General features: G+C 41.9%; 1 protein-coding gene across 5 annotated transcripts in view; it reads left to right on the top strand.

Annotated features, from left to right (window-relative positions):
* The first annotated feature begins 6708 nt into the window (after positions 1-6708).
* Positions 6709-22616, top strand: part of LOC143344100 (nucleolar protein 4-like) — a 101201-nt gene continuing 85293 nt past the window's right edge. For 3 of the 5 annotated variants that reach the window (XM_076769776.1, XM_076769778.1, XM_076769781.1), the window contains exon 1: positions 6709-6900. In XM_076769776.1, coding sequence (XP_076625891.1) covers positions 6856-6900 — 45 coding nt within the window. In that variant the 5' untranslated portion in view covers positions 6709-6855. Of the gene's footprint in view, positions 6901-12518; positions 12608-22616 lie in introns of all 5 variants that reach the window. The other 2 variants (XM_076769779.1, XM_076769780.1) reach the window with 2 other exon arrangements.

Raw genomic sequence — 22616 nt, forward strand, 5'->3', positions numbered from 1 at the left:
ACGGTATCTTCTATGAATTGTTCGAGTATTATTTAAAAGTAATTTGTAAACGTGTTTACGTCGACCGTAACTCCCAAAAATGATTCTGTCATTAAACGTTAATAGTGCCGGCGCGAGTATCGATTACGCTCGGAAATTGTTTATATCATTAAACATCTCCCGCGTTACCGTGTTACATTCCCACATAAGTATACATTATTTTTGCAGTTTGACGTTAATGAATACGCTCGCGTCGACTATACGCTCCGCAAATTATCTCCATCCTGAAACGTTAATAAATAAGCCTGTACCGACTATACTCCGGCACAATATATCTCGCCGCATTCGCCGACGGCCCCTAACGAACGGCTCGTCGCTATCGCCCGCCGTCACCGTAACCCAGAACATTCTCCCGCAAGAGGAAGCCAAACTCTCCAAGAACAACGTGTCAAAGTCATCGACTGACGTGGAGGTTGAGAGTCACTATCCCGGAGACTGAAAGACAGCCACCGGAGAGAGACGGCGCTCTACGCGAACCGAACGTAAGCGCCCGACGAAGGTGGCGTAGGCTACAATGAGAGGGAGCGAGGGAGACGAGGCTAGCGGAAAAGAGAGCCAACAGAGAGAACGATCGGACTAAGGTATAGCACGATGAGACTTGGCTCGGCAAGAGGGACAGAAAGTGGTCGTCGAGGGGGATGAGGAGGGGCCAGGGGACAGCGTGGGAGGGGGAGGCAAAGGAGAAACGTACGATGGGAAGAGGGTAAAAGGAGGCGAAGGGAGAAACCCCCCGTTGCGCCCACACTGGACTCGGGGTTTTTTGTGAGGGAGCAGCGCGCGGGCGACCGTAGAGGAGGGGGTCGGTAGGGGGGTGGGCGGATGGGGGGAGGAGAAGGGGGGCGACTGTGAGGAGCCGCAGGGCCGACGGTGGCAGGGTGAGGAGGGCGAGGAACTGGCAGGCAGGGGCTGCTCTAGGGAACGAGAAGCGTAGACGGAGGATGGAACGACTCGAGGGAGAGAGAAGACAAGAGGGGGTTAGGGTGAAGACGATGAAGGTGGATGGACGGGTGGGGAAGGAGGGTCGCGGGTCGGGCAGAGAGAGAGAGAGAGGATACATAAGGGTGCCGGCAAAGGGTAGGGGACTGCCGCCCAAGGCTTCAGAAACCAAGGGTGTCTAATGCCGAGTGGACTTTGTTCGCTCGCGAGATGACACACTGTGTATACAAGTGCGCTGGGAGCAGACGCTTCGCCGTGTGTCCAGGTGTGCGTTACGCGAATTGCGCGTATCTCGCGTCGATGGGAGCGTAAATGGATCCGTTAATGCTTCGATATCCCTAGAAAACTCTTTTTACTTCTTTCGTCACGTTTCTACAGTTATTTTTTAAAGAAACTTCCTTGCAAAGGATGATCTCACCCCCTCAAAATAATTTTCTTTAGCAAAAGTACCAGTGTTCGAGTTTACAAACCACCCTTGTGAGAAGGAACCTTTAACCCTTAAGTGGACTCTCGATCTCAACTGAATTATTTTACTTAATTGTTGATTTTTACCAAATTCGTAAATGGAAATCAACTAATGGAGGATTACGTAAATTTTCAAATAATTACATTGACATATATTAAATAATTGTTAGTTCAAACACGAAACTATTGTCGTGAGGTGCTGTAAAATATTTCAGCACTCCACAATATATCGAAAATTGAAAAGGAAGAACTCCCTTATGAGATACTCAAGGAATAATAAAGATTATTGCCCTCAAAATCATACTCTGTTACCCTGGAAAATGCTCAAACTAGAAAAATATCAAAATTCTTTATTTTAAAAATCAACATCCCCTAAAATGAGAATATCCCAGAATTCTCAATTATAAATAAAAATGACTCCGAACTGTTCGAGCTGGTTCTCGCGTAGAACGAACAGAAAATATAGAAAGAGAAAAAAATCGGTTTCTTTTATCCAAGAAAGCAGAAAGTCCCTTCAATGGATCACAGTGTACACGGATTGCAGGGAGTATTAAGTACCGGGAGAGCTGACCGAACGTCATCCTGGGCCGTTGCATTATGGTCGCATCGGAAAACGGAACGCGTACACACGGGTGGGGAGGAGGGGGGGGGGGGGTTGGGAGGGTGGAAGAGTAGGGGGTTGAATCGGGTATTATAGATTTAATTCGACCGCTTTCATACACGGACGGGAACGTCGTTTTTTGTTCGGGATCGTGGGGGGGTTGGGTGGCTGGCTCGGTTCGACGCTTCTGAATGCGCGCGGGGGTGCACGGCGGGTCGAGTGGTCTTTGTTCCATCGTGGGATGACACGTTGCGCCCGCGAGATCGCGGATATACGCGTTTCTGGTGGTGTTCGCGGCTTTTTGCGCGTTAAGGAAAATCATTTGGCGCGCTGCCTGCTCGTCTTGATACAGGAACGAAACCGAAATCCGGAGAAATTGGAGCAACGACGAACGGTGGAACGTAAAAAGGAGAGTAGATCATTTATGGAGGAACGGACATTTTATCTAGGAAATATTATATGGAGGCGCAAGGTCTGAAAGTGACGAAGACATATCGAATTTGTGTCCGCAATCGAACAGCTGAATTAATTTCGAATAATTGGCGTGGTTAGGAAGTAATTATACTTTATTATTCGTTAGGGAATGAACGTTTTCTAAATTCTGGCAATTATTTGAGGATCGATATATATAATTCGCTTTAAAGCTATAAAGTTAAGAATTAAAGTGATTCCTTTTGATTAATTCTAATGCTCCGATAGCTAGCGATTCCAACATATCATTTTTGCAATAATTTCAGGAGATATTTCTACATACTTCTGTCGATTAAGGAACTTAGTTTGCGCCGATATGACTATCCTGTTGCCTATTTGCTTGATTGCACACGAGAATTGCGCAATCGAGCCTGAACATGGATTCTCTATCAAGTTTTTCGTAGGGGTTCCGTGACGTTGTACATCCGGCTCAAACGATTCGTAAAAAACACGCCGGGAGGGGACTTCTTTCACCCTACTCTTTGTTTCTTATAGGGTGTTGTCACGGGCTTGGCTTAGCGGATTGCATTTCAATATACTAACCTCAAGAAGTTCTCTTTTATTACAAATCGATTTTTTAAAATCCTCGACACATTTTAAAAATGAAATCTAAAAGATGACTGAGAATGGAAATCATTAAAAACGATGGTCAATACGTCAACGATTCAAATTAAATGTAAATATCATTATTCTATAATTAATCTGCGACATAGTAGTATCGAAGAAGACTCGAAGATCGAATCGAAACGTTTAAATATGAATATGCTCGCGCAATGACCGAGGGCTCCGAAACTTTTCGAAGTCAAGAACACCGAATTAGATTTCTTTGCAAATCACGGAAACAACGAGTTCGAGCAGCGTGGAAAAAGGTACAAAAGCGCTCGATTTCTCCGTACACGGTGACCGAGAGTGTCATCGATAGCGTCGAAGGGAGTCGAAATGGAAGGCGGAGAATTGCACTTTCGCCGGAAAGTTTCGACCTTTTTTATGCTCCTCGTGTCCCGAAGTTTTCCACCCCCGTGGCAAACTGTTGCTTAGATCGTTATCGCGTACGCCAGGCCGATAAGGGTGGCTCCACCCCCTATCGACGCGAAGGAATTAGAAACAATCTCGGCGCCGAGGGGACGCGGGTTTATTTTCGTTCCGTTCGCTCGCGACTTTTCAATTCAACGGCTAATGAGCACCGCTTAAAAACCGCAAACGTCGTTTAATCTGATTACCGACCAAGAGACGGGGGCATTAATTCGAACGCCTTCGTTTCGACGCGCATAGAAACGCGAAGTCGCTAATAATGCTCCCTTTTCGATGAGAGCTTCTCGAAGCGACGTGTGTGCCGAATGTCGGTCAATATTGCGGAAAAAGGACGAGGATCGACCAAAAAGCTGGCACGTTAAATATAGACTGGACGAAATCTCGTTTTATCTACCAAAGTTAGTAATGGTTGCCGGGGCAATTGGGAAAAGAACTTTCAGAATTCGAAATTCGGAAGTTTCAGATCCGACGTTTTCGTAGAACGGTCAAAAATAGCGGTCCATTATCTACATCCTGTATATAATAAAATCTCAACGATTACTTATTTCGATGAGTACTCGCGTGGTTCCAACGCTGCCCTGAAGCTTTAGTTTTAAATAGATGCAATCTCCCGTCAGCTCGTTGTAAAACTTCATCCCCAGGAACTGCATATAGGAGAAGTCCACCTTTCGACAACAAATTCTATATTTAGCGAAAGATTTTGGTAAGTTACTTGTTACATTAGTAAGTTAAATGTAGCTGTTTCGATATCTCTCTAAAGTAACACAAGGCACGGTGCATCAGATATCGAAGAAGCGCTTACGCCTAGAGTGGGGTCCGAACGGACCCGCGTGTTAAAGATTCTCCTTTCACATTGTTATTACGGCCCATTCATCGAGCCCACAGGCCTAACTATTCAGAACTGTATTCCAACGAATCCTAAGACCAGTGTCGCGCAGTAGAGTGCTAGCCCCTCCAACAAGAACGTGCAAAATCCCCGTTATAAACCTCTCGACCCAAAGTCCCTTTGCTCCTCGTTCCTAAAGTCGGGCCTAACTCGTACACCCGGGAGTCGTAACCCTTATCGAAGCCCCCTCCCCCCAGGTGGTCGAGTCGATCGCCGTTACCTCCGGCAAATAGGCTCGAAAAACTGACCATTAAAAATCCTCCTGGTCGGGACGCGTATTCGAAACTCGGCGCTCCGATGACTCGTCATCATCGGGGCGCGCGAGCAAGCCGCGGCACACACGGGCAAAATGCATCGATATCGCACACCAACGTGCCAGGGAGAGAGCAGGGGACAAAGATGGGCGTACAGATAGATGGCAAGCAACAGAGACCACGGATCCCGGTGTACGTCCACGTATCCACACAGTCGCAGGCGTGTCCGTGCAGAGAGACGAGCGGTACACATACCCTCCTAAGCACAAGCCTAACACACCCGTAGAAGCCCCTTCGGCCGATGAGTACCCGCGCCCCTTGCCCCCTCGCTGCTCTCTCTGGCTCCCCCCTCTCTCCCCCGTTCGTCCCGTCACCCGCAGCCAAAGGTACTCCCTTCCCCATCCCCCTTGTCGCACCGAAAGCCCTATGGATGCCCGTGTGCGGCCCCTTGCGCCCCTTTCAATCCCTGCTTTCCCTTGGAGTTACCCGTCCAGCGGCCTAACCCAGACCCTACCTTACCGCCTCCGCTGCCGCCTCCGCGGGCTAGGGAGGGTCGAGAGGAATCGGCAAGGGCGCTGGGAACAGCAGAAAGGAAAACAGAGAAGGACAGTCGGCCGCATGAGAGAGGGAGAGAGAGAGAGGAAGGAGAGTTGAAGCGAGAGCTACGGAACGAGGGGGTGAGGGAGAGAGGGTTGACGTGTTCGAGGAGGACCGTTGGGGAGCGAGAGCGGCGCGGGTCATAGCAGGGCGCGGCGTGAAGGAGTGACAGAGACACGGAACGAGAGAATGGGGAAAGGAGAGGAGGGGAACGGCGTTGGCGAGAGAGAGAGAGGCAGCGAAAGTGCAAGCAAGAGGAAAGAGGGGAGCGAGGTACGGGAGAAACGTGGAGTGAGGTTGGCGTGGTTAGGATGAGGAGACGTGGGGGAGTCGAGTGCTACAGGGGAGCGGCGCGGAGGCGGTGAGGAGAGTAGTGGAAAGGGCGAGGTGGCCGTGGGGAGGGGGGTCGCCACCGCGTCGCCAGTCGCCAGTTTGCCGTGAGCGCTCGTGATGTGAGGACGTTTTATGATCTAGTCTACGAGCGAGGCGCTCTCTTAACTCTCGCCAGTAGAAACGGGGAACGTCGCGTTGTTTTTCCACGCACTCGCGTTCCCTACGGCGCGCAACGACAGGAACGACGATCGCTGCAGAAGATCGTCGATTGATAGAAAAGTCGAAAACCGCGGCGTGCGCGGGCACGCGACGTACACACGAGGAACGATCGTTGCGAAACGGAGCACGACTCGTCTTGTTTACTTCTGCTGCGAGCCGCTCGTCGGTGCGACGGGTCATCCCGTGTGTTAGTGTGTGACATTTCTCCCCCTCCCTTCCCGACCGGGGAACCGAAGGCATTTAACATCGTGCTAGCTGGAAAGAATTTCGCGTGGAACGTTTCCCAGTGGCGTGTGCTCCTGTGATGCCCGAGCGTTCCCATCGGCCAGCTGATCGCTGATTCCGGCAGTGTTGCATCGATTCGATGGACTGCGTAGAGACAGATCTCCGTTGGAGTATCGCACAGGCCAGCGAGAGGAATCTGTGTCGCACGACGACGGGACGGTTTTCGTGCGGGCTCGTTGCCCTTTTTTCGCTCGCGCAAGTCTAATCGCCGACACCTGCGACGACCGCGGGAATTTTATCGCGGCGGTTCGCGGCGCTGCTGCGTGGTGTTGTTGTGCGCGAGCTTAAAGTTCGCGGCGGTGCGCGAGACAAGGATAGAGTGCGCGTTGTGTGTACGCGCGTCGGGCCAACGGAAGGAGACAGACCGCGCGAGCGTCAGACGGAGAAGAGGTTAGAAACGATAGAACTCTGAGAAAGTTCGTGGGTGAAACGTGCTATCGGGACGAATTCGAGACGTTTTTTCGGCTCTCTACACGTTTCCGTTATCGCCTCGTGTCTCGGGCGTAGAGGGACAGAGGATCGCGAAGAGAAAAGCGAGAAGAGAACGTCGGACTTTTTTGTTTTTTTTGTGATCGACGGTGGTTTTTGGAGCGCGCGGGTGGTGCGCCAGCGAGAGAAAAGACGAGGGCACGAGCGAGACAGAGGATCGGGGGAAGAACGGAGACGCGGCGGAAAAGAGACAGAGATACGATTGCCGCTCCACGAGGAGAAGAAAGACACGCGCGTCGGGACTGAATATGTCCGCCAAGCGAAAGGCCACTGCCATCATGCAGCACCACAAGGTGAGTCGACCGATTGCCACCGTATCGCCACGTGATCGCACTTTTTCTGCGGCGAGGGCTCCGTAAATCAGCCGTCGATGTTCCTGCTCCGGTAAAAAATTTTATCGTGTGTCAAAGTTTAACGCGCAGCGACCGCAGGTTCGAGACGACGGATGTATATATTTTTTTTTTTTTTTTTTTATCGAAAATTTATTCGAACGACGAACCGTTTCTATTCCGTTTACAGTTAAACGTATTCGCATGTTGTACACCAGGCACGTCAAAGTCATTTCGATAATGTACGCTTTGCTCGTGTCGCGGCTCCTATAATCGTTCGACAACAGTGATAAATGTTTTGAAGGCAATTTTTCAATTATACCAACAGTGGTCATTTCGTCTGTATAATTATTGAAATCGGTAAAATGATACGTTTATGTAAAGGCGTGTTTATAAAATTGTAAACAGGCGTAGGTACATGGAAAAAAAATGTTTTGTTTTATTATTTGATTCTTTCGAAGATGTTTGGCGCCGTTTGACATGCTACGAAACATACAAATTTTTATATAAAATCGTATAAAAAGGTTGATTATTGAATTAAGTTATGTACGTAAATATTTGCTCCGAGACATCGATAACAGTACAGAGGAAATAAAAAAAAATTAGAAATGGAGTAGCGGACCGTAAAATCTAATAGATCGAGCCGCGTGTTTGACATGCCTGTCGTATTTGATAGCTGTGCAACTGCAGAACTTCGTCGAATACGGAATACACAGGTATCTTGAAAATACCTGAACAGTGTCTGCCGAATATATTGGCATTTCATACTTAACAGCTGAATGAGTCTACAATATTTTACTCGTCATATTTTAACGTAGGTAACGAATACATGGACCACGGAAAAATTTTTATCGGAACAGTTACATGCGTGTCGTGGTCGTGGGTATATGATATTAGCATCAGATTTGCTCTTTAAATTTTATTGAAATAAATAATACAATGGTACACATTTTTTATAAATTCTCTAAATTATATTATATTTTCTAAATTGTTTATATATTTACACTTTCATAAATTGAAGAGCAAAGAGTATCATAATGTTATATACATTGTCGCCCAAATATTTCTGAACAATCTTCGATCTTTACAAAAATACAGATATTTACAATGTAATTGGTTCATTGAAATGACTTGGCACTTTCTTGAAGAAAAATAAAATACTGAGATAAATCGTTTTCCTGAATATGCCTCTTCTGGCTATCAATCGTTTATTTTTACTCCAATATCGTTTCCCAGGCAAGTGGCAACAGCCTTTCGTTATTAGGCAACAGTTTATACGAACAAATATTGTTGCAATCTTATATATTCATCTTAAACTATATAGAAAAAGGTACATATATTTTAAAGGTCGAAATATGTTCCAAATTTTTGAGTGGCATTCAACAAACGACCTGGAACAATGATTTTTATTGAACAAGTATTTTTTACTAATATCGAATATAGAATAAAATATGATAATGCATTATAAATTAAGTTACCAGGAGTTTTAAATTATCACGACACTTGATCACAACAGAATACAATATATCAATCGTATCTCTTGGCATTGATAGTAATATAATTCCAAAAATTAAATTCGATAGGTCGAACATTAAAAAAAATTTCCATTTCGAAAGGCAGGTGTACCGACCATGATCTTTGGTTGCATCGATTATCGTCTTGCATGTGTCCAGAATAAGGATAACGTATCTTTTTGGCATCGGTAATGGAATAATTCGAAAAAATTAAATTCTACATAAATATCGACACATTTGCATTTCGAAATACCCCGATAAAATATTCCCCAAAGGACTCGAGTACCGAATGCAGTTTCCTGACATCGCTAATGAAATAACTGAAAGAATTAAGCGATATAGGCACCGAATTTGCATTTTGAGAGTCGAGTGTACTAAATTTGGTAAAACGACGTATACCAAGAAATCCCCAACGGAATATACCCGAGTGTAGATACTTTTTGATTTGTTCCGCTATCAGTGGCAAGGAGAGGTGCAAGTTGGTATTCTGGACGTATTTCAATTACAAAATCATTGGAGCATACCTATCCCTGGTTCAAGGTTGTACGCGAAGTGTCGTGCGATATTCTGGCGCGCTCGACGAGGAGCGGAATCGCGAACCGTGGGCGCGATAAACAGAGCACCGAAGGGCGAATAATTTTCGCAACGAACGGGAAAATCCGATTGGAGTCGAGTTTTTCGCCGCGAGCCACTCGTCCCGCGGAACTCATTATTCCGTCGCACTCTAATATTTTTTCTCCCGCCCTCCGTCCTCCCCCCCTCCCACCGACGTTTTCGGGGCGTAGTGGGACGGAGAAGGTTGGCGAGGGGTGGTGGGGGGAAGCGTCGAGCGGGGGAAGGGGAAGATGAACCGCGCGCGAAAGTTTTAATTGAAAGAGTTGCGCGAATTTTGTCCCGGGGACACGCGGAAAAGTTGCGAGGGCGACACTTAACGCGCATTGACTCATTAACCACCGGCTGCGTCGTTATTCCAGATTTTTGTTTTTCGAACTACCAGATTCGCGCGTCAGAGTATATGCTTCGATTCAGATTTTTTTTTTAAAGCGTACACCGGTACTTTCGGGGTGTCCTTTTCCATTGGAACAAGACACTTTTGTATTTAATCGTTCGCGAACTTATCCAAGGCACTCTTATCTAGAGACAATTTTACCTTACCAGTCTTCTTTTATAATTATATAAATGTTCGTAAAGGCATGTTTTCTTGAAAACTATGAGACTTGCGATTAGATTGCGTTTGCACGGAACGGTTGATTTTCCCGTCACTCGAGGAAATCGATGATATTCGATGACGAGCTCGCCGGAGTCGACTTATCGCGGTACTTTTTCTCCTCCGCAGTCAGATGATTAGGCCTGTATATCTTTACGCGACAGATAATCCGTGGATCGCGTATCCAGAGTGCACGGTCGGACACGTGCTTGATCGAAGATCGCTGAAAACTGTAATGGGAAAACCTGCGAAAAGCGAGTTCGTCGTTTATTTCGCGTTGCAATAGTCTGGAGGCGATTAAAATATTATTGACTCTCGTTACTGCAATCGTCGGGTACGATTTACAGCGAATTTTACACTTTGGAAAAGTTTTTTTTTTATTCGATGCACGCGGACAGCGATAATTACAGCGGGAAATACGTTATTTTCCCCTTGAATTTGCCGGGAAGCCCGTGTAAATGGATTTATTTTTTTTACCTTTAAAATAAAATAAGACAAAACAGGCGGATAAAGTTCGGTGTCAGGATCGATTCCCATTCGCGTTGGTTGTTTTTCCATTAACGTTCGGGGAGCGATTTAAGTTACGGGCGCGTTAAAAGTGTGTCGATTGCAACCGTACCTAATTTTATTATTATATTTGCATACATTCGATTCGATTCGCGGATATATATGTAGTCTAATTACTCGCGTTGAGGCTAATTGACGCGGAAATGTAATTTTGGGGCGCGCGACCGGGTAGGGCGACCGTTCGAAACGTCGTTAAAATCTGCGAGTAATTGCATATGTTTTGATCGCGGGCTCCGGGGAATTGTTTCGAGGGAAAAAAATTGGAAAAAAAAAAACGGTGATGCGTGTAACCTAAACGTAACGATCTTTAAAAAACGCGTTTTTCCAAACAATTCTTTCTCTCCTCGAACGTATTATTCGATATTAATTCCTGTTTTTTTTTTTCGGCGAAACTTCTCTCTCGGGTACGCTATTTTCCGGACATTGAAAATATTATACGCTCGATTTATTTGCATCAGAACGGGGCATTTATCGTTTACATTTCTCTGCAGTAACGATACCCTTTCAACTTCCAAATCTGATCTTTTCGTAGTGGAACATTGAATTGGAAATTATCGAATCCAATTAAAAGTAATACGCAATAGTACGTGAAATCGAAAAAGGAAAAGTAAAAGTGTCGGAAAGCACTTAAACCTCTGTAACCTGCGTTAGTTTTAACCGATGAAAATAATTATGTAATTGGATGTAAATTTTAATAGAAACAATACCTTTTTATATTGACAATTTGTATAAAACCGTAACTGTAAAAGCATCAAAGTAGTTTAAAGATTAGAAATCATGGACTTTAATTCAGTGTATATTCCCTACTACTTCCCTATTGTTGTTATTTTGAAAATTTTTCAAAATATTCACAGTACATAATTTGTATACAAATTATAAAATCCTACCAAAAAATAACCAATTTAGAATTCTCATTTTTCACATTCAAAATGTTCGTGTCCTCCATTTACTAGAAAAAAATGGAACCATTTTATTCTATTTAAAAATTTTGCTTTCATTGTACACACATAGATGGAAACAAAAATAAAGATCGCTGGGTCGATCGACACTGAAAACTCGAAGTGCGATGCGTTGAACGAATCCGCCTCGTTTTCAATATGAAACTTTAGATACCCAGTAAATACTTCACATCGCGCCATATTTAAAATAAATAACGCAATTATTTCGTATGTTACGAGATACAGGACAGATCTATCGAAACGACTATAGATGCGTGAAGAAAGTAGTCGTATCCGCCAAACTTGGATGAAATCCGATAATCGTGACTAAAATGCGCGCGAGAGAGAACAAAAGATCGCGATAGAGATAGAGAAACAGTAAATACCGGTGGCTGGTTTGCTCGCTGGCGCGCTAGTTAGATCGATCCGATCAGAATTGAACCGCGAATGTCAAGTTGGAATTAAGGCAGGTTCGGGACGTACGCGTCCTTCCCCCACCCTCAGCTGTCTCCCCCCTCCTCCCCCTTCGCTTTTGCGTCTTTCTCGCGCCCGTGGCGCCCTCCCTTCGTCGAACCAACGAGTTCTGTCTCGCTCCGGCTCCCTTTTCCTTCTCTTTTCCTCCGTCCGTTCACTGAATCGTCTCTCACGCTCGCGCATGCGTGGTTCTCGCTCTTCTGCGGTCCAACAGGTTATATTTTTCCAACTCCCTCTCTCGCGCCCAGTCTTCCTTCGTCCGTCCTTCTTCATCCAACGCGCTCCGTCCTTCTCGTTTCTTCGTTACTCTCGCGCGTCTGTCTCTGTCCCCCCGTCCCATTCGGCGGGTAATCAATCTTCCCTCTCGGTTCTCCTTTCGTTTCTACGACCGGGGCTTTCTTCCCGCTGGATTCAGAAGTTTTTCACGCTCGGGGGGATGGAGCCTCGAATCCACCCCCGCGGTTCGAGAACCCTTTCACTCGTTTAAGTCCTAGCGGGGAACGAAACGATTAGGTACGAAACGACGCGACTCGATCGATGATAGAACTTGCCGCGGGGGATGTGTATTTTTAACCCTTTAACGTACGATTTTCCTTTTTTTTTTTTTTCACTTTGACGGCCAAAAATGATCAATCCTTTTTCCACGCTATACAGGGTGTCAAGGTTTAAAAGAATAGGAAATAAACAGAAATTTTACGAGGCGAAGTTAAACGGTTAAATCGAAAATATAATTGCATACAATATCCAATATAAAATATGAAACGAAACGTATAAATTAGCGTCTACGGTAAATAAGTGCGTTAAGGGGTTAATTGTGGTTCTCGTCGCGTTCGAAGTGGGATAGCTTTTGTAATTTTTATGTTTTTTGTAATTTTGTTATAGGCAGAGTGTTTTGGAGGTTTTGGACTTTAGGTTAGAGTGGGGGTTCCGATTGGAGTAATCCGTGACTTTTAGAATCAGCATTTTCGTGAGTATAGACATGCATTTATGATAATTTTCTCTGTAAAATTCGATCATTGAATTTCGAAACGTTTACTAATTTTCAGATACTCGTAAGGGTTGATTTATGAAATTATTAAGTGACTTTGGAAATAATAAATCGTCTAGTTTAAGTTTCAGTGATTTTCAAGATGTACGTACTTTTTGAAATTATGTTTAGAATATAATATTTTACTTCCAGTAATGTTTCCCAAACATTCCAAGCATTCAAGTAGATTCAAGCAATTTTAGATGATTTACATTACGATATATTTAATTTTGAAAATTTCTTTGCCATTTTTCTGTTCTTCCGGGGACTCATTAAGCCTGATTCACATTGTGCGTCAGCTGACGTAAATCACTGACTAATAAAATGTACGAAGTATTTTCAACGGCACGATGGTCCCAGGCGTTGACGCGTAGCGCGAACTTTTTCTTGAAAAATATATTTTACGCATTACCTGGTTACTTGACAGTGAAATCCGTGGTAGCTTATTCACACTGCGCAGTAATACCAGAGCCTGGGATTTGCTACAATGTGAATTATATAATAGTTTGACTGTACCTAGTACAGGTACGATTTGTAATAATGTGATTTAAAGAATGTCCAGTTAATCCACTTTTTCTCAAACGATGAAAAAGTATGTACGCATTTTTCGTTTAGTATGAATTGGATTTGTGTGGTAGATTTGGTACGGTATTATATCTACTTTAATCATGGTGTTCGTTTAAAGAACTACTATCATTTACATCACTGTCCAGAGGAGGGCTATTTTTCAAATTATCTTATATTTCGAAGTTATTGGGTTACATAATGTGTAAAAAAATTTATATTTGCAATAGGGGAAAATAGTCACTGATTAATAGCATTTGCCACGAGAATATTTTTCAATCTACTGCCTTTATTGCAACCTAATTTGGCCAAAAGTCAGCGCAGGTTACGTTTTTAAGTACTCGTTGGATCATTATGTAGGTTTATTCATACTTAATTATAAAAATGACAGTGCATTAATCGAAATATCAGTCTGAATCATGATGTATGACGTGGTTTCCATGAAATAGCAGATTTTACAATACTACTACAAAGTGTCATTAATTTCCAATCACGATATAGCAGGATTTATGATTACAAAAACTTAGCATTCGCCGTAACAAATCGATAGCCATTGCGTTGTCAAATTCCTAGCCAAGGTGGTTGATATTAATCTAAATATCCCGTACGAAGCGTATTGAAAAATACATGAACGAATGCACGATATAAATTAGCGGTGAACAGGGGCTGCGTATCGCGCCATGAAAGATGGACGCACAATTCGGCAACGATGTATTTGGCACGATTACATAATGCGATTAGCATTTTCCCTTGTATTTCATTCGAGCAATGCGGCAGAAGGTAAGCTGGATTAGCCGAGAATGGACGACGCATTTAAAAGGAAACAGAAAGAAATGTTTGTAACTGGGGCGCTTTTAGCGTATTAATCCTGCCTCTTTGCGATGTAATATTTGTCCCCCACCCTTTCTCGTCCATTCGAATCAAGAATTGTAATTTTTTTCCGCCCTTTAAACCTCCATTTGAACAGAGAGAGTAAATATCGACGAATATATATGGCGTGCAACGTAGTTTTTTAACAATTTAAACAAACGCAGCAACTGTTTACTATGAGTAATATTTTAGCGATTGCAGGATGAAATATAGTAATTCACGATTATTGAATTTGTTTGGATTGATTTCAAATATAATCTAGGTGGTTTGATTTGGTTTGTGATGGTTTGGTATGATTTCGTTTGATTTAGTTTGAGCATTAGTTCTACTATTTAGTGGTTTTAAATGTAATTCATCCCTTCGAGGAAGCGTTTCCTAAATGAAACCGACTAATTAACGTTTTCCTTGAACCGGGAAATTAAAAACTCCTTTGGTATTAATCCATCGGAGGTCGGAGGGGTTCAAAATTTAATGTTTGAAGTCACTCGCCGCCCGTAACCTTGCAATCTTGCAGACAGGATTGCTGAAGGCGGCTTTACATGGCTCCCGAAGTTCCTGTAGGCACGTGGAGTCCTAGAACGCTAATGAGGCGTGCGATTCTCTCGTTAAAGGATTAAATTACTGGACGTGGAAAGTCGTCGTAAAAGCTCGAGGGTTTGGCATAACGGGGTTCCTTTCTTCGACGACGATCTCGAGGACTTAATGGAGCTTGTAAAATGACGGAAAATCCATCCTCTTGCGATACGCTGTTCCTCTACAACTTCGCCTTCTGTTATTCACTTTACGCGTCGTCACTTTCGTTGCGACACCTTCGTAGTAAAAATGAGGCTAGGTTTTACAACGTCCCGCCATTTATTAACTTACGATCTTCCTGCTTTGCATTTTATAATGCCCGTGTATCCGTACCTCTAGATTCCAACTAAAAGAGAAACAAGATCATTTTCTTCGATGCATGTAAATAGAGAATAAAAAACACAGATTAATGAATCGATAAATCGTTGATTCGCTGAATTTTGATAAATATTCAATATCATATTGCTAAATGACGTGGTATAAATTGTGCTTGTTTTATTTAGACTTCACAGAATGAGATTATAGTTATTCTAGTTTCCCAACATTTAGATCCGTTTGATCCTTATCGGGAAGTTCGACAATTAACCTAGCCTGTGCAGACCACATATTCATGGTCTCCATTTTATATGTAAAATATTTTGAAAAATGCTAAAATCGTAGCTAAAATTGAAATCTAAGTTTGAAAAACTGAAATATAAATACAGGGTGTTCGGCCACCCCTGGGAAAAATTCTAATGGAAGATTCTGGAGGTCAAAATAAGACGAAAATCAAGAATACCAATTTGTTGATGGAGGCTCCGTTAAAAAGTTATTAACAATTAAATTCAAAAATTTAAAATCGTTCTAAAAAAATTATTTTTAGCTAGGAGGGTCAATTACAATCATTTTTGGTCGATAGACATACCTCCGAAATCCTACTCACTTTCGAGAAATAAAATCGGATAGGTGCTGAAATTTTTCGATGAAAAAAAAAATTTTCAAATTGTTCTAAAAAAATTATTTTTAGCTAGGGGGGTCAATTACAATCATTTTTGGTCAATAGACATACCCCCGAAACCCTACCCACATTCTAGAAAAAAAATCGAAAGAGTGTGAAATTTTTCGGTGAAAGGAAAAAATTTCAAATCGTTCTAAAAAAATTATTTTTAGCTAGGGGGGTCAATTACAATCATTTTTGGTGAATAGACATACCCTCGAAATCCTACTCACTTTCGAGAAAAAAATTCAGTACTGGCGGAATTGTATTCTTGATTTTCGTCTTATTTTGGTCTCTAGAACCCGCTATTAAAATTTTTCCCAGGGCTGGCCGAACACTCTGTATATCTTTTTGCAAGTTTCAACGGGATTAGGAGCTAAGGGTTGATTAAAAGTGTTTTAATTTTTTGGATAATATCGAGTGATGTTCGATTCGATCGTGTTCAGAAATGTTCTTTGTTGGCATATCACTGTTAGAATGAATTTGATGCGTATCACTTTGGCTATCCACGGAGAAAAGGCACTCCGACCATCAACGTCGAAGTCTCCAGTTTATCATTCACACGATCGTTCTCATTCGTTCAGGCAATTAACTCGGCAACACACGTGCCAGACTGACACGCAACTGGTGATGAGCGTTCGATCCTCTAACTTGCAAATTTTCATGCGATTCGATTGTACAATCACGCGAATGGCCTGGAATATTATCGCGAATTAAACGTTGATTCAAATTTTCAAGAATTTTTAGCATTCCAGGAACAGAAATTTAAAGATTTATGCAAATAAAGCTCTAACTTTGTAACTGCAAAATCGTTCTTACGTTTACTTTCATAATAAAAGCATATGTGAGATAATTTGTTGAAAATTACATTTAAAAATAAGAAGTAGAATAGCTAGTATAAGATATTGTAGAACGTAAAAATGAAAAAACTATCTTGGAATTTGGAGAACTTAAATACCTCGTAAATCTTAACGATGAAAAACTGTTTTATAATAAAATGTTATCTTACGAATATCTTTTGCAATGATCGGAATTTCTCTCGTGGTTTCTTTAATTGCCTTACAATTACTTTGTATCTATTCTATTTCTGGTCTACAGTTTCGAAACGGAAATATAATTTCTCTATCGCTTTTTCAGACTTGTTTCCAACTAATTTTCTTTACGTTGTTTCGAATTTCCCTAAAGAGAACTCGATCTTTTCTGAAACAAGCGCTTGCTATGAGAAGCTATTTAGCTTTTTTTACAATTCGAAATAATTCCAAAGTCTGATCAAAGATTCATAGCGATGCGAAGCACCGTCACTCGATGACTATGCCCGACATAGCCGGAGAATACATAATGCGGTATAATTCGCTGTAAAATCGAAAAATAGACATTTCCACTTAAGGAAACGTATCGAAAATAGAAAATCGATTTTAAAAATTTAAACTATTATCATTTATCATACTAGTTAACAATTTTGTAGTTACAAGTACAAAATGTGGTTCACTAAATTCTACAAAATATTTGTCGAAACCTGAATTGAATGAGATATGTCAAATTAAAAAAATAAAACTACTAAGCGTTGAGGTGGTGCATGATCTAAAAGACGTTAGAAAATACTATATTAAAGAAACTAAAAATCATATTCATTTGTAAAGTAATACGAAGCACATTGTCAGTAACAGATATAGAAAAGTACAAGAGGGAGGGTTTTATCAAAAAATAATCCCCCAATAAATTCGAGAAACACACCCCCAGAAATTACGAATAAAAATAGAAATACCACAGTTTTATTTTACGATAAAGAAATCGCTTGGAGCTATTGAAATTCATATGAGGAGGGGTTTACAAAATATCCCCCAAAAAATTCGAGAGACGCATCCCCCAGAAATTACAAATAGAAATAGAAATACCACAGTTTTATTTTACAATAAAGAAATCGCTTGGAGCTATTGAAATTCATATAAGGAGGAGGGTTTTATCAAAAAATAATCCCCCAATAAATTCGAGAAACACACCCCTAGAAATTACGAATAAAAATAGAAATACCACAGTTTTATTTTACAATAAAGAAATCGCTTGGAGCTATTGAAATTCATATAAGGAGGAGGGGTTTACAAAATGTCCCCCAAAAAATTCAAGAGACGCATCCCCCAGAAATTATAAATAGAAATGGAAATATCACAGTTTTATTTTTCAAATGAAGAAATCGCTCGAAGCTACTGAAATTCGGATAATAGAATTTTTTGGTCACTCAGGGGGGTGGATTTGAGTCCTCAAGCCCCTTGGTATCCGTCACTGTGCAGAGTTCCCAACCCTGTAACTTCGAAATGCACATTCTGGGGATCGCAGAAGTTCGTCGGGGGCAAGTTCGGCGTAGCTGTAGAGAAGGGGGTGGCTAGAAGCTTCTTCATCACACGGCAGCCTGGCGCACTGAAAGGGAAGGAAAGAGTTCGTGCGAGGGGTGCGAGGCACCCCTCGTATTCCCAGCGAAGTAAGGGCCAGTATGGATTTCCCATAAGATCAGGTATGCTAGTGCCTGGAACCCGACAATAAGAGTGTGCCAGTGTGCTCGTTCGCTATATTCACCGTAAGGGATCGAGGGGCGGTGAAAAAGGGAAGAAGAGAGGCACATCCCTTCGCTCGGCCCATTTCGAGCTACCCCGGGGCTGCTCGTGTCTCGCCCCGTTTTCAAAGCTGTCCTGCCTGCCACGTCGTGTGGAACATTCCAAATATATCCGCTGGAATATTTGCGACGGTTCTGTAATATTCACCGACGCCGCGCGGTAATTGTTTAACGTCTGCTAATGAGATACGGAGACAGGGGTACATTCGATATGCTCGGTGAATTTTTACTCGCGACACCAGCCACCGCGGTTTGTTTTTCGTCTCGATGGGTAGCTCTATCGATTTTTCCTAGAAAAATTAGCCCCGTTTTAGGTCCGACTTACGAGGGTTGCGGACGAACCAAATTTGAATTCGTCAATTTTACTCGGAGAAGTACAACGCAATAACTTGGTTCGATAGTTTAGGGTTGGTTGACGGAGGTAGAAGATGGTAGAACGTTTATAAATTTTGTTTTTGGGTCTGTGGAGGGCTTTATTAAATGTTCTCGTACTGCAGTACCTCCAGTCGATTAGGTTAGGATCGGGTTAACGTCTGTTGATGAAGATGGTCTCGGGGTAAATTAGATTTGCGTGAATTTTTACTCGAGAAATCAGTCCGTGAAGCTTGTTTTTGATTTTGAAGATAGCTTCATCGAATTTTCTTGAAACCCCTAATCCCCTTTGGTCGATTAATTTAGGATGAGAAGATGCGCTATATTTAATTTTCGTATTTCTAAGAAAACGATTTATTAAATCTCGAGTATTCCAGGATCAAGAACTCGGTGTTTCTTTACTATAAATAGAAATATTTTTCTATTAAAATGAGAATTATCTTTCTCACCAGTTCTAGTCTATAACCAAATGTTGTACAACGTTTCAAACGCCGTCAAACCTCCGCCATCTTCAAACCCAAGTTCCCAAAGCTTCCCAGCGACTCCGAGTCATCTAGAACCGCGTAAGCTGCAGATTTCCACGATAGCCTTTCGAGTCTTTCTCTTCAAATCCCACTTTTCATTTCAACAATGCAACGATCAAACCCTAATCAACGTACGCACGCACAATGACGACTGCTACAATGAAACCTGGTAACACTGGAACGGTCGAACTCGCAAGTAGGTAGTCGGAAAGTATCCCAGATAACCAGTCCCTTATCCTGTCGATGGTTCCCGTTAGCTGGTTTCCTGAAAGCACCGGTCGCGCGTACTTTTGTTACGCGTATGTGACTCGTGTACGTGTGTACTCGGAACAGCATCGAGCTGCCATCCTGGTTCCACCCCTTTGTAAGCGCTGCACTAAACCGGGGGCACCTTGTGTCCCGAAAGTACGCGATCCGGTAATGCACTCTTGATGGAACCACGCCCGCTTATCTTTCTTCCGTGAAAGAACCATGGGTCATGCTGCCTCCTTTTAAGATAGTAGTTGGGGGCTATAGGTGCTCGAACCCCCACCCTTAACCAAAAGAATCATTTCTTTACTCATTGACAAATTAATATATTTTTTCTGTTTTAATTCCTGGAGGGTTGGGACTATACACTATTTATGGTTATTGACTGGTTCCTTTTTGAAAGACTAACCCCATTGTAAAGCTTTGTTAGAGTCATGGGTCATGTTGCCTCCTTTTAAGATAGTATTTGGGGGCTATAGGTGCTCGAATTCCCACCCTTGACCAAAAGAATCATTTCTTTACTCATTGACAAATTAATACATTTTTTCTGATTTAATTTCCCAGGGGGTTGGGATTTACGAATCCTCAAAACTTGGAACTTTTAAGTCTTCTAGGCTGACTCTACAATTGCTCTGTATTATTTATGGTTATTGACTAGTTTCTTTTCGAAAGACCCCATCGTAAAGTTTGGTTAGTGAATCCCCTATTGAGACAGTAAGACTCTAGTTATGGATACGATCATCAGAAACGTAGAAGATTCCTGACAGGGGAGTAAGTACTACGGCCTTAATCCCTTGTTAAATCGGACGAACGGTGCCTGAATATTCTCTAAAATGGCGCGGTTCGGTCCATTGTGCCATAAATCCAGCCTTTGCAATGTCTTAACAGTTGCAACAGAACCGCGAGGTGGACGTCGGGGTCTATGTCCGAGTCCTTGACGTACCCAGTTTTGTTGGATAATGGAGTACCCGGATGCCACAGCATCGAGAATTCTAGTGCACGTTAATAACGTGAACAATGAACCCGAACCTGGAATTCAATTATTGGCTGGGTGTCCGAATAGTATGTTTCGAATTGGTTTCCTCGGGAGCAAGTGAAAATTGAACGGTTCGAGAAGGTTCAAACATCACCTCATTCTCCCAATGAAACTACTATTGAAATTTACAAAATATTTAGCAATGAATAAATATATATAGCCGGATTAAAATTAATTGATTGCTCGAGGCTATTGTTTATGAGTCTAGCCCAGGACTTGTGCTCTTGCATCGCGCTTTTGACAGATAGGGAGTCTTTGATTGCTGATTCGAGCAAAGTGATGAGATATGAAGCGATATAGTAGCCACAGAATATGGTAGGGGTAATCTCCAAACATCCCTGAGCGGCCAATTGATTTTAATCCGACTGCATAAGTCCCTCTGAGGGAAGTGTTCCTGGAATCGAGCACTGTTATCTATCTTCGGATTGCTGGCCTGTGAATACGTTAAAGACCATCGACGATAATACTGAGAAACAGCTAGGTTCAGTGGAGGTGACCTTGCGACAACCTGACAGGGTTACTTTGAACCAATGTAACAATTGGAAATTAATCTCTGATCGATCAATCGTCATAATTTCTTCCTGACGAGTTATCGCGAATCGATTGTACCAATGGAATTTCATCTTCTTCTCAGGTTGTCTATGCTAGGTTTCGAGCTGGTGACGATCAGAAAGGGAACGCTGCAGTAATTGTCTATAGCGATTCTAGGTAATACAGAAGCGATAGTTTGCTAGAAACTATTACTCAGTGTTAGGTCCCATTCATCTAGAGAATTTACATATTTTTATCCCCACTCGTTGCAGAGTCCCGTCTTACTGTCGAATCAGGTTCGGCTAGCTGCCCGGTTACAAGTGTAGATTCAGCCTCATAATCTCCCTCTTGAAGCAGCGCGAAGGATCCTGATTTTACTCACCGTGAATTCCGTGCGAAGTATTAATAGTCTGATCTTGAAGGTTACCGTTGGGCTATAATTTTTGTGAAATTTTTCATTTTCTTCCCCTCTCGGCCATCTTTGGTATGTTTTATAGATGGAATATTTGCCACGCTAAAGAAATTTCTGACTTTCCATTAAGTGCATCTTCCTTATTTCGAAGAAGCCTTTTTTGAATTTGCAGTAGTAAGAACATTATTAATTGTTGATTTTCTTTTATTTGTACATTGTAATGTTAGAAATAATTATGTATTTATATCACTCGTCATACCTAATCTCTGGGTATTATTTTTAATTATCTTCTCAATTTTTTAAGTCAAAATTCATTTAGATAATCCATCCGGATACTCCAAGGATATTAGGAGTATCTTTTTGTTCCATTTCTAAATATCGTAGTTCCATCTCAGAGCACATTTAGACTATTCTTCGTGACTCAGGACCATTAAGGCTATCTTTTTATTGCATTTCTAAATACTCTTGAATCTAGTGAAAACTCATTTAGTCCACTACTAACAATAAGCTCAGGATTATTAAGTATCTTTTTCTTCTACTGATAAATAATATTTGATCAAATCAGAATGTTATAAATATTGTCGAGCTCAAGGTGTCAAGATTCCCCTAGAAAATTCTTCACTCCATTTTTCAATTATTCTGGACTTACGTTTGGATTTAACTAGTTAATTCTTCCTGATAGTTGAAAAATATCACTATTTCGTCTAATATTTCTAAAGATTGTTGATTTTGATCAAAATTGGGCCAATAAATAGTAAATTCTAGAGTCAAAATTCCCCCAGAAAATTCTTCACTCCATTTTTTAATTATTCTGGACTTACGTTTGGATTTAATTAGTCAATTCTTCCTGATAGTTAAAAAATATTACTATTTTGTTTAATATTTCTAAAGATTGTTGATTTTGGTCAAAAGTAGGCCCAATAAATTCTTCACTCCATTTTTTAATTATTCTGGACTTACGTTTGGATTCTACTAATTAATTCTTCCTGGTAGCTAAAAAATATCACTATTTCGTCTAATATTTCTAAAGATTGTTGATTTTGATCAAAATTAGGTCAATAAATAGTAAATTCTAGAGTCAAAATTCCCCCAGAAAATTCTTCACTCCATTTTTTAATTATTCTGGACTTACGTTTGGATTTAACTAGTTCATTCTTCCTGATAGCTAAAAAATATCACTATTTCGTTTAATATTTCTAAAGATTGTTGATTTTGGTCAAAAGTAGGCCCAATAAATA

Source organism: Colletes latitarsis, chromosome 7 (genome assembly GCF_051014445.1).
Source record: "Colletes latitarsis isolate SP2378_abdomen chromosome 7, iyColLati1, whole genome shotgun sequence".
Lineage (NCBI taxonomy): Eukaryota > Metazoa > Arthropoda > Insecta > Hymenoptera > Colletidae > Colletes > Colletes latitarsis.